Source organism: Anoplolepis gracilipes, chromosome 16, assembly GCF_047496725.1.
Source record: "Anoplolepis gracilipes chromosome 16, ASM4749672v1, whole genome shotgun sequence".
Lineage (NCBI taxonomy): Eukaryota > Metazoa > Arthropoda > Insecta > Hymenoptera > Formicidae > Anoplolepis > Anoplolepis gracilipes.
In genome coordinates, this window is record NC_132985.1 from 7,640,001 (window position 1) to 7,653,013 (window position 13,013).

Consider the following 13,013-nt stretch of genomic DNA (forward strand, 5'->3'; position numbering starts at 1 on the left):
ATAAATTAATTATCTATAGTATTTATTAAGAAAAAAATTAATTTAATGATAAGCACAGTTTATTGCTCTCTTTGCTTATAGATTGCCAGCGCCTCTTGTGATAATTTCACATTCAACTGTGATTTGTCAATTGTTCTAGCATCATGGACACAAGCCTTAAGAAACAAAGCCGAAAGATTGTACATGTTTTTTTTGACATATTAAGGTTAAAATCGCGATGTACGATATTGTGCATGTAAACATGTTTTGTTAAACATGTCAATTAAATCTAAATGAAATACTGTAAGGATTTAGTTTTATGATAGATATTTTAAGACAATATATACTGTGATGTGACGTTTTTTTTTCTCGTCCGTCACAAGGACCGAGAGGCCCGATCGGGATTTCGCGGGGCCTGCGTCCTCCATTTAGAGACAGAGCGCCCTTGCGAATTTTATATTCTTTGTTTGCGCGCGTTATTTGCGTGAGTTTGGTGGCAGCATCTTCTCGTTCGGCAGCTACATGGATCTGGGAGGATGATACCGACGGCGAGCGGAAGCGAAATAGACGCGGAGAGATCACACTCGGTAAGAACTGTGCATTTTAATTGATAATTGATCCATCGGCAGAAACATCGGCTGCCGTTAAAAGATTTCACGCGCCCTTCACGTGCTCAGCGAGTGCGGCCACTACGCATAGTTGTCGTTGAATACTTTTAATTCTCTCTTGTAAAATCAAACGTTATTTCTATAGATTTCTTGTACAATCAATCGTTTTAACTATCTTTTGTCAAATATATCTTTTATTAATATTTAAAATCACTGCATCTTTCATTGAGATAATTCGACGCCTCACACTATCGATTCTCGATCCCGTGTCGCTCCTTGCGAACCACCCCCTCTACCTATTGTAAGGCTGGCTAGCCGCTTTAGTTGCCGTCGCGATTGCGTTATCTTAGTGTTTTTCGCGTAACGTAAAAGGATCATATCGATTTCGAGCGGCACGGATTTTCGTGCCTGGCGCCCAATACTATTGTCGTTTCGGGGACAAAAATTTCGATAAAAAAGAGCGATCGTGCCAGTAGTGTTATAGTGGGGATTCTAAGCCATGGGGCGCTGAGGGGGGTGCGGGGACGGGGGTATCTGAGAGGCGCGAGGGGTCTGTTAGGGAAAGGAAGGGGGGAAGGGTCCTACACACGTTCAAAAGTAGATGTTTATCTTTGCAGTTGATTTTATAGCCGGGGTATTTTAGAAGTCATAAAACTGTTTTTTTTCTAGTTTTATGATCATTTTATGACCATTAGAATATTATGAAAAAAGAGATTTTAAGCGCCGACGTTCGGCAGCTTTGTACCCTTGCGGAAAATCTCCCATAAAACTAGAGCAAAATATCTTCCATAATTTTTAGGGAAAGAACTGCAACTGCAAGATGTTTATCTTTGTAGTTTATTTATAGCCAGGGGACATTTTAGAAACCATAAAAGTGTTTTTTTTCTTTTTTTTTCTAATTTTTTATGATTATTTTATGACCATTAGAATATTATGGAAAAAAAGATTTTAAGCGCCGACGTTCGGCAGCTTTGTACCCTTGCGGAAAATCTCCCATAAAACTGGAGCAAAATATCTTCCATAATTTTTAGGGAAAGAATGCAACGCATCAGCGCCATTATGGAAAAAAAAAAAAAAAAGATTTTAATCGCCGGGGGACATTTTTAGAAACCATAAAAGTGTTTTTTTTCTAATTTTTTATGATCATTTTATGACCATTAGAATATTATGGAAAAAGAGATTTTAAGCGCCGACGTTCGGCAGCTTTGTACCCTCGCGGAAAATCTCCCATAAAACTGCAGCGAAACATCTTCCATAATTTTTAAGGAAAGAATGCAACGCACCAGCGCCAACATTCGGCTGCTCGAATTTGAGAATCTGTCTCCGCGTTAAAACGTATTCAACAGTCGTCGAGTGTCTTTCGATTTAGTGCTAAAATGAATATAGAAGATGTGATTGTCATCGAAGACAATGAAGACAATGAAGATGTGGTTATCATCGACGACAGCGATGAAGAAGTGGAAATAGTGAATGACTCTGATTATGAGAGTGATCCGGAAGACTATTTGAATGAACAAGTAGTGCCGTTAGTGCGTGAAAATTTACGAATTATAACTGAACGGCAGGAAATGTGTAACATCATATTTTATTACGAAGTAAAAAAGTATGACAACGACGAGGAAAATAGTGAAAAATTTTGTTCGAGATGTTTCATTGAAGTTCAAGATTCATATACACAAGGTAAAATTGTGTATAAACATGAAACTGGACAATATATTTATCACGGTTGGAACTCATGTAATAATTGTGGACACTCACTGTGCCAAGTAATAGCATGTAGTGTGTGTCGTTTTTGTGCGCAGCAATAAACTTTTGTAGACATTTGCTAAGACTAAGTGCTGTGAAAAATGGTGACCGAAAAACTATTAAATCCGGTGGTGGAGTTTCAACGAAATCGCGAACTTGACATAAAAAATTCCTCAATAGTGATCTTTAAACTACAAAGTTATATATGGATGAATGAAAACAACAGACTAAGGGGAAAGCCTTGCGAGAATTGCTGTTTACCAGGCGGAAATCGGCAAGCATGTCCTGAGCAGTTACAAGAAATCCATCGGGAAATCCGTCAACATATCGATAACATGTTGTATCTACAACATGTCATCGACAATGATCCAGATTCTGATACTGATTCTGATCAATAATTGTAAGTAATTCTTGATGTGTAAGATTCTTTTTCAAATTATGAAAATATTAATAAATTTTTTTTTCTGTTATGCAGGAGCCCTGCCTGGACGCCACTACCACCGCCCGGTCATCCCCTCCAGTGCCTCGCAGTAGCAGTCGTCGTCGTGCCGTACCCCTCGACCATCGGCGTGCAATCTTTTATATATTTTTTTATATTTTTTTCTTTTTATTTTTAAATTCACACACACACACACACACACACACACAGATTTTGTAAATAAACACACTTTTTTAAATAAAAAAGAAATTATGTTAAACACATATAATTGCTTGCTTGCACTTCCTTCATCTATCCCATTCTTCTTCCTTCATATACTAGATATAATTAGATATAATAACTTAATATTTAATATAAAAAAAAAATATAAAAAGAAAAAAAAAGAAAAAAATAATAAAAAGAAAAAAAGAAAAAAGAAAAAAAAATTTCTGTTTGCGTTCTCGCTTTCCTTTGCCTCGCGCTATCTCTTTCTTTTCCTAGCACTTACTCTCTCGCTCTCCTTCGCCTCGCGCTATCTCTTTCTTTCCTAGCGTTTATTCTCTCGCTCTCCTTCGCCTCGCGCTATCTCTTTCTTTCCTAGCGCTTACTCTCTCGCGGTCCCAGCATGACGTCATTCCCCGCAACGAGCTACATATGAGAACTGGGACTGTTTACGGGTGGGAGGAAGCACGGATGGGAAATGCGTGCGAGTAAATTATATCATGATTTAAATTTAAAAAAACTTTATTCTTCTCTTTTATATATATATATATTTTTTTTTATTACATATTGTGACTAAAAACTAAAGCTACCAGTTCGCAATCGACGAGTTGATGTTTATTGAAGGCGTCGCTGGCGCATATTACATTTGACACTTTTTTATTATCCGTTATAGTGGACGCGATATTGGAGAATTGTGTAAACTTAGTATCGACTGTCTCGGTGATTCTAACCAATCGATCAAAGGTTACATCGATGCATTGATCGAGATTAAACATACGGTGTAACGTCGGTTCAATCATCATCATGCGTACGTTTAAAGATTCGAGACTTATAAGTTTAGTATCGTTAATCGTATGAACTCGCACTGTTAGCGGTCCAACGCTTATAAAATTATAGGTATCTTTAGAGTCCTTTCGCAGTAAATCGTGAATATTGCGACGTTGCTCATAGAGTCCCTTCCATGTTTCGAGAGATAATACCAGTTCCTTTCCTTGATGATCTCCTATGACAATTTCCACGTAACTCGGTGTACCCACGTTGATACCAATTTCAAGGAATTTGAATTCCGTGGTTGTCAATGCGTATTGTCTACTTAGTATACGAATTGCACGACGCTTCAACGAAATGCTGTAGAAAAATAAAATTAAAAAAAATTAGTTTAAAAACAATTTGTGAAAAAATAGAAAGAAGTTAAACAAAAACTTACTTGTAACATTTGTTCTCAAACAATGGAGTTTCATAACGATTCGGTACGTAATTATTCACGCTTCTGCTGGGGTCGCCACTGCTTCTTTCGACATAGTACATATTTCCAGATTTCAAAAGTGAACCACTTTCACGAACGGTTAACGCAACACTGACCGTATGAAGAATCAAACATACGTGACATCCCGTTTTTCAAAGTAGTGGGAGATTAGTGGTAAATGTGGTGGGAGATTCTAGAATACTTTAGTGCTCTGAAATTTTTAGAAGGGAGAGAGAGACGATACTCGGATAAAAAGAATTCTTAAATGACTCGTGAGGGAGGGAGGGAGGGAGGGAATGAGGAGGGGGAATAAGAAATAAAACATATTAGTGTTTAAATATTTTATTTTTCCAAATCTTGCAATTCTTTCTGGCGTTGCGACCACCAGTTAAATATTTTGAATACATTTTGTAATGCGCAATTCTTAACATGTTTTTCACATCGTATAGTATTTTTAACATCTAGATTATTTAGAGATTCGATATCATCGTAATCAGCATCCAAGGTCTCAATGATTAAATTTTCTCTCGCATCGTCGCCGAGCATATTAGCAAGCCATTCTCGTTTCTGGCATCCTTTAACGTATACGATACACTGCATTTTATCATCTTCTTCTTCAACTACAGCTGTTGTAATCAATCGTTTCGCCATGCTGTACGCAACGATTCCATCCTCCCATTGTAGTCCATGATGATTCGCCATCAACCATGAAGCTTGACACTTTTCGGATTTTGTAAGGAGATGCCATGGTATAGGACTCCGAAAAATGTAGTGTGCGAGAACAGTTCCTCTTCTCAGCACCGCCACCTCCTTTGCGATGAATTTATTCGAAACGACAAATCCTTGCAGATCGACAAACGTTGGTACAGACATGATGAGATCTCTTTTCGTCAGTTAAGAAGAATGACAACCATCTCGTAACACTCGGATTTATATCCAGCTTTCCCTCTCTCTAAATTATTGTCGCAAACACTTAGGTAATTTTGCACACAACGTTGGTCAACGGGTTGTACTGGATTACGCGATCGTGTATGATGAGACAGTACGCAGTCGTATTATTAGCCACATTCTCCTTACACTCAAATTCCAATCGCACATCCACGGTTGCACTCTTGACCGATTCGTTTTGTCGAGAACAATCGATGATCACAAACGGACCGTACTGTAGAAACAGTGAGACAGTGAGACTCGGTTCGAGGTACTCGTATCCGTAATAGTTTTTGCAGAAACGCGCGTACGTGTCGTACAGAATCGACCATCTGTTTTTATCGAAATCCAGATTCATGTCATCGTACGGATAACATTCCGAGTTCAGATAGAGTTTCACGTTTGTTAATTTACAGTCGTCGAATTTACTCGCATCTTCGGACATAACATTCTTCCGGCCTGTCTGCAGAGCAAAGATAATACGTATCGTGGTTTCTCCAGCTGAGTCGCGGTCTTAATGGCCCACGAATGTTTGGTTGTACGCTGCAACAGCGGAAACTCGTACAGATCCCACGAGCGAAAACCCATGCTGAGGTAGCGTCCGCTTTCCAGAGCGCGCAGCATAGACAACTTCTTAATTTCACTCAACAGCACATGTGGCATTCGCCATTGTATCTTGAATATGTTGATCACAGGCTCCACCACCGAAGCTCCAACCAGACAATTGTTGTCATTGCGCGATCGTATTAAGATCAACTCGTGACGAGCGTTAATTACTATGCGTTTGTAATCCTCGCAAAATCCCAATAACATGTAGAGCGGTACGCAAAAATTAAAATGTCCATTTACAGTAGTTGGATCACTCCAGCCAGCATTTCTCATAATCACGCTTTTATCGGATGATATTGTTACATAGTTTTTGAGCATACTCGTTATTCCCACGTTTCTGTTGCGATCAATCTCCACGCCATTGAGTTCGTATCGAATCTCGTCAAACATGAATGCTACGCAATTATTTTGCAGTACCACATTAGATCCGTCAGTTGGATTGTTTATCTTCAATTCTCCCTCGATGTATAAGAAACTCTCGTACGGTAATGTATACAGATCCTGTTGTTGTATGGGTATTCTTATCTCGTCACTGTGTCCGAATGTTGTGTTGGCGAATGGGTTATAGGAGTGAGTCTCAATCTTGACGATGCGATCGTCAAAGATTGGCTCATCCGCGATGTCGAGAATGTCAGTCATCGTTTAAATGTTTCGCACCACGAATCCCAAAGATTGTAAAAACGCAACGTTTGATGCGTTCAATTTCTTTTTCTTAGTGCCGGATGATTGGATATTAGCAAATGTCGATGTTGTTGTCGCTGACGTCGTAAAGATTGTATTGTCTCTCACGTCTTTCGATCCGTTCAACACGAGCATCACACGCTAATTTTACCGCCGCCGCCGTACATGCAATCTAATGGTGATCTCTTCTCCTCGAAAATCGAGTAATCGTCCTTCCTGGTCGACAACGCGTAACGTTAAATCCGTAATGCACCGCATGATGATCGGTAGGTAAATGATGTGCGCCGGTGTTTCCGATATCTTATATCTTGGTGGTACCCTCGGTGAAAATTCGTGTATCGTATGAACGAGTTTGCCGTTGTTGTACGCACCTGCGGTCACATTACATTCGACGCGGATAATGTTCACGTTGATAATGTTAATCGGCACGTCCGACTCGTACCATTTTCGCGGCTGCAGTATACGGTTCGAGAATCCCAGCAGCGATCCAATATTGTTAGGCTTGCTAAAATTTAATCTGTAGGCGCTAATTTGATCTCGCTCCTCATCGTATTGTAATTAGCGCGGAGCACTATAGGCCATTCTCCAGGCTCAAAGTTATCGTCGTCGTCAGTGTGTTTTTTATCACCATCACGAACTGTGTGTTGCGAACGTTTTCGTAAAATTGTATGTTTCAAAAATTCATGTATCGCTTGCAGCTGGTACGATCCCTCGGGAATCGTAATTTCCGCATCGTCTTTGCCAAAGTAAAATTTATATATATATTAATATTATTCGAGGAATTCACGTTCGATATCGTGTGATAACTTTCAAAATCCGCTAGACCAAGCTCGTATTCACCGTCGCTTAAATCTACGTTGGGAAAGTAGTTTGCCGCGAGAACGCTGCTCTTTCCAGTCAGCGTGAATGTCATAAACATGTTGGCCAAACTGTTTAACGAATACTAAGTTAAATAGCGCAATGTATGTCTTTAAATTCGCGTGCATCGACCGTTCGGAGAAACTGCAAGCACAATTGTCCACAGATGCTTTGATTATAAGTTTGATAGGATGTGTGATTATATTCTATTTTTGTCACATTTAAATCGCACCAATTCATTCGGCGGTCGAAGATTGCCAAAACTGTCAAAATATATAGCACAATTCCCCCTCTTTGCATACGCTACCCAGTGAGTACCCGAGCCTTTAGCGTTATCCAAATTTATGATCTCGCTCTCGTTTCGATATATACCACCGATCGGTAATGAGTTACGCATAAAAACACCTCTAAAATATGGAATGTGCATACGTTTTGCTAGTTGCAGCAATTGTACGTTGGTAGTTACGCCCTCTGGCATTTTTAGCGTCTCTTTGACGTTTTTTTTTCTTCTTTTTCATTGAGACTCCTCGTCCGTATTTGTATGATGCGAGATACAATCCGCGACCTTCCATGGCACGATTGTGACGTAGCATTTCTTGAAACTGACGTTGTGTAGCTTTTCCATCGTTCACCATCTTTGCTACACCAGCCGCTCCACCAATCAGAGATCCGAGAGCGCCCAACAATGGTAGAATCGGTAATACACCCCCGCGTTTCGCTACCGGAAGTATTCGTTTTTTCACCATCTTTTTCTTCGTTTTCGTCTTTAGACCCATACCGAACTTCGTTTTGGTTTTCATCGCTGTCCAGACAGCTGTGGCTGCGGCTCTCTCACCGAGAGACGAATCTTTTGCAGTGATGCGAGTTTGCGCCTTTTTGGCGAGTATCCTATCCGCCGCGTGTCTTTCGGCAAGATCGTTATTCCGAAAGTACGCTATATCGTGTTCACGACACGCTGCGTCCAATGGGTTGATACCTCGATCACCTCTAGCCAATCGTTCTTCTAGCCGCGTGCCCGGACCGCAAAACTGGTATCCAGGAATATATAATTCGATAGGAAGCGCGTTTATTGCACGATTTAATAGACCTCTGCTTATTTGCGTTGACATTCACGACAATCTTTTATCATTGGCGCTGGACCGTCAATGTGCGTTTGTTGCCACGGTTGATTGTAATGTTCGAAACAGCGACGATAGGTCTGAACCTCCGAATCCGCCTTTATGTATTCCGGAAGTTTGTCTCACACGTAGTGGACGTGATTGCCACACATTCGCAATAAAACTGCTTTAGATACAAACTGTAGCTGTTCGGCACTCAAATCGAGAATATCGTAAGGACTTGATAGCAGGACAAACATTTCTTCGTTACTGAACACTTTGTAGTTCGGCGCAGCTATAAATAGACAGGCGTGCGATCCGAATCGGAAGTGGGAAAATGAAATTCGTGCGACAACCTTTCGCGATACGGGTGACAAATTACGACGTCAGATTACGCTCGATGGGTGACAATGCGGAGATGCGTAGACACGGTACGATGCTGCCGAATACTATACGCGCAATCGTTTGCGGCCCCTCGAATTGCGGTAAAACTAACGTGTTGATTAGTTTGATAGAAAGCCCGCACGGCGTCCGCTTTGAAAATGTGTACGTGTATTCAAAGTCACTGCAACAGCCAAAATATCAATATTTGGAGAATTTGTTAACGTCGATCGATGAAATCGGCTATTTTACATTCTCTAATAACAGTGACGTCATTCCACCGAGCGAAGCACGTCCAAACTCGATTTTCGTTTTCGATGACGTGGCGTGCGACAGACAAAATACGATAAGAGAATATTTCTCAATGGGACGCCACTCGAACGTCGACTGCTTCTATCTCTGTCAGACATACGCGAGAATACCGAAACATCTTTTACGCGACAATGCGAACCTGCTAATCTTGTTTAAACAGGATGGCACCAACTTGAAACACGTGTACAACGATCACGTGAATACCGACATGTCATACGAGGATTTCAGTGAGTTATGTCGTACTTGTTGGCAGCAAAAGTATGGATTTCTCGTGATAGACAAGGATAGCTTGCTTACAAACGGGCGATACAGAAACGGATTTAACGTGTTTGCGATACCACAAAATGATTAGTCGTTGCCTACATTCTGTCGTGAGGGGTGAAACGCGAGCGTTCAACACTCTCTATCGATATGGCTGGGAGCGATAATATTCGCGAGCGTGAAAAGATGGCGAAGGAGATTGCGAAAACGAGCGAATCGAAGATTATAAGAAATATAAGCGAGCTACGAAGGATTATAGAACGGCTGCGAACAATTATCGAACAGCTACGAAGAATTATCGAACTGCTATCTAAACTACAATGAGTGGCAGTGGCAGTGGCAGTGAACGACCTAGCAGCAGCTGCAACAGCTTCGAACGAGGCTATCAGCATCTCAAGCAGGGCTGCGAACGAGGCTACGAACACGTTCTTAACGGCTACACTCAAGGTTACAAACGACTCAAGAACTCCTACGATCGGTCAAAAGACGTCTGTGAACGAGGCTACGAACGGGTCAGAAGCGGCTACGAACGAGTCAAAAACGACTGTGAAAAAGGCTGCGAACGGGTCAAGAACGATTTTCGAATGGGTGAAGGACGGCGGTGAACAGGTCAAGAACAGGTCAGAACAGGTCAAGAACAGGTCAAGAACAGGTCAGAACAGGTCAAGAACAGGCCAAGAACAGGTCAAGAACAGGTCAGAACAGGTCAAGAACAGGTCAAGAACAGGTCAAGAACGGCTATTAAAGGCGATAAACGAAAATGAGTGAAAAAAATGCGAACAATAAACGGACATCGAGAAAAACTGACAAAGCAAAGAATCAACATAGTTTGGAGAGACGACAGTTGGTGAACGAACTGCATGCGCCAGCGAGAAAAAATTTTCCCCGAAGACACGTCATAGTGCGGGGATACGATGATCTATGGCAAGCCGACATCGTCGAGATACGTCCGTATTCTCGTTTCAACAAAGGTTACCACTACATACTCACCGTCATCGATGTGTTGAGCAAGTATGCATGGGCTGCACCACTCAAGAGTAAAGGTGGAAGGGAGACGGCTGATGCAATCGCCAAAATAATTCGAGATAGCAAGAGATGCCCGAAAAACATACAAACTGATAACGGGAAGGAATTTTACAATACCGATGTGCAACGGCTTATACGGAAACATAACATTAATCACTATTCCACATATTCGGTATTGAAGGCGTCTGTCGTCGAGCGATTCAATCGCACGCTGAAGAACGACATGTGGAAGATGTTTACGCTGAACGGAACTTACAAGTGGATCGACGCGCTATCCCGACTCGTTGCAGAATATAACGCGCGAAAACATCGCACTATCAATATGAGACCTATCGATGTTACTCCCACGATCGCTGATAGACTTTTAAATACAGTATACAACAGTATAAAAATTGCTGCTCCTACAAAGTTTAAAGTAGGTGACCTGGTATGCGTTAGCAAATACAAAAAACTTTTCGAAAAGGGTTACACACCAAATTGGACAACCGAGGTGTTTAAGATTGTTAAAGTGCAACATACTAATCCCGTAACATATCTACTCGAGGATTATCGCAAAAAATCTATCGCTGGAGCATTTTACGAGCACGAGTTGCATCGCGCGAATTATCCAGATGTGTATCTCGTGGAGAAAGTACTGCGCAGGAGGGGTGACGAGGTTTAGGTGAAATGGTTGGGATTTGATAGCTCGCATAATTCTTGGGTACATAAGGATCATGTAATTTAATTTTATAAGAAATACAATGTATTCAATATAAAAAATATATGAAATATTTGAAATATACAAAATCTTTATTAATACATCCTTTCCAATAGTCATTACAATATATAAAATATAAAATATACATACAAGAAAAAAATCACACACACATTATATTTTATAAAGATATCTTATAATGTCCCCACGGTAACGTATCAATAGTTGTAGGTACGATATACCGCTTGTCGTCGTACGGACTTAGAGCAATTTTTGTTTCGCGAATGGTGTATACCTTGTGTAATTTTGATCTTATACACGATTGACTACGCGTTATTTCAATCTCTTCGTTCAAACACCGCGTGTAATCGTCAAACGTTATCGTTCTTGCAACAACGTTACTCTTGACGCCTTTTACCTTTTTCGCATCCTTCTTACCATTTACGCGCAACGCATACATTTTTGCTCTAAGCCCGACAAATTCAGTCATTATGGTACCGTTGTTTTCATCCTTCATTAGACCCGGTACCTTTTTATTCACGAGCGGTATACCGCACGCATTGTCTATCGCATAGTCGCTCGTATCAAATCTACTGATGTCGCGTTTCATATTCTCGTACACATCGTCGCACTCAATGTGATATATAAGACTATCCGTATCAGTGTACATGACTTTGCATCTCTCCCGATACATTGGTACCATATAATCGTGGTGAAATTCGTACAAACATGTCTTGGATATATCGAGAATACACATACCTACGTAAATTGGTTTGTAGAATTTCACCTCGAGTTTACGTAATTCTACAGCGATTAGATTTTCCGAAAAAATGCTTCTGCTATGAAAATTTGGTTTTGCAATCAATGTCTCTGCGCCGTACCTTCCGTCCCATTTTGTTAAAAGTTTAACATCTACACGATTGCGCACATTTTCCATCGTTTTGCCAAACACTGCATTATTCATTAGTTTGTACAAATTTTTTTCAAAATCATTTTTTGCCAGTGTTCTAAGTTTTGTGTTGAGTTCTATATAAGTACGGAGCCACGGAGATTGAGTGAATTGTAATATACGATAAATTTTTGTAACACGAAGACCGTGACGTGAACATTGCTGCAGGTTGCGGTAGTGTATCACGTAACGCTTCTTATCGTATACGGTTGCGAGAAGCTTGCCCTCGCGCTTGCCGGGTGGTTTGTCGTGTGTCGGACAAAACGGTAGGTCAGTGTGCGAATCGTGAAGATGCTGCGGATACTCGAGATCGACTTCGAGGATGTAGCCTGTAGACGAATCGAGCGCGATCGATGATACATCAAAATTGGAAACATTATCGACCCACTGAAAATCGGCGTAGGGCAATGGTTGACATATTGCCCATCCGTATAAATTATTAACATCGAAATACATCAAGTACGTTGATGGTTTTGATAAGTCATACGACTGCATGTACTTGTTATTAGCACGCGCGTACCTGTTGGAACATTGACTCAGACCACCGCGTATACCTCGTTCGATAAACATAACCATGTCAATGTCTGTGAGTAATTCAAATATAATTTTCGTATACTTTAACATGGCGTTCCACGTGTAACCGGGAAGAGTATAGTAATACGCGGGGTCGAGCCCATAACTCTTGATACAACTCTCTCGGAAATTTTCAAAAATGTCTGCTAATAACAAAACATCGATTTTTAAATACAGATTGCTATATTCGCCTAGCGTTCGAATGGAGAATCGCTTCCACACAATCTCAGCGTGCGCGTAATCGCTCTCAGATACTGTGTTACCTGTCAAGGAACTGTAAAATGATTCTCGTGATGGTAAACACGCATCTTGCAATTTATCTACGCAGTCAATGTACTCGTACGGGAAGACACCTTTTCTTGTTAATAAATTGAAATCTTCGGCGGATAAATTTTTATATTCCGATTGTAAAATTTTGAGTTTATC

General features: G+C 40.7%; 1 protein-coding gene across 1 annotated transcript; it reads right to left on the reverse strand.

Moving 5' to 3' along the window:
- Positions 1 to 3,287: 3,287 nt before the first annotated feature.
- LOC140674768 (uncharacterized) lies at positions 3,288 to 11,525 on the reverse strand. The gene is made up of 3 exons (XM_072908534.1): positions 11,484 to 11,525; positions 8,078 to 8,322; positions 3,288 to 4,101 (listed from the first exon to the last, which is right to left on the reverse strand). Exons 1-3 carry the CDS (start codon positions 11,523 to 11,525, stop codon positions 3,534 to 3,536), a joined length of 855 nt encoding a protein of 284 aa, XP_072764635.1. The 3' UTR covers positions 3,288 to 3,533.
- Positions 11,526 to 13,013: the final 1,488 nt, after the last annotated feature.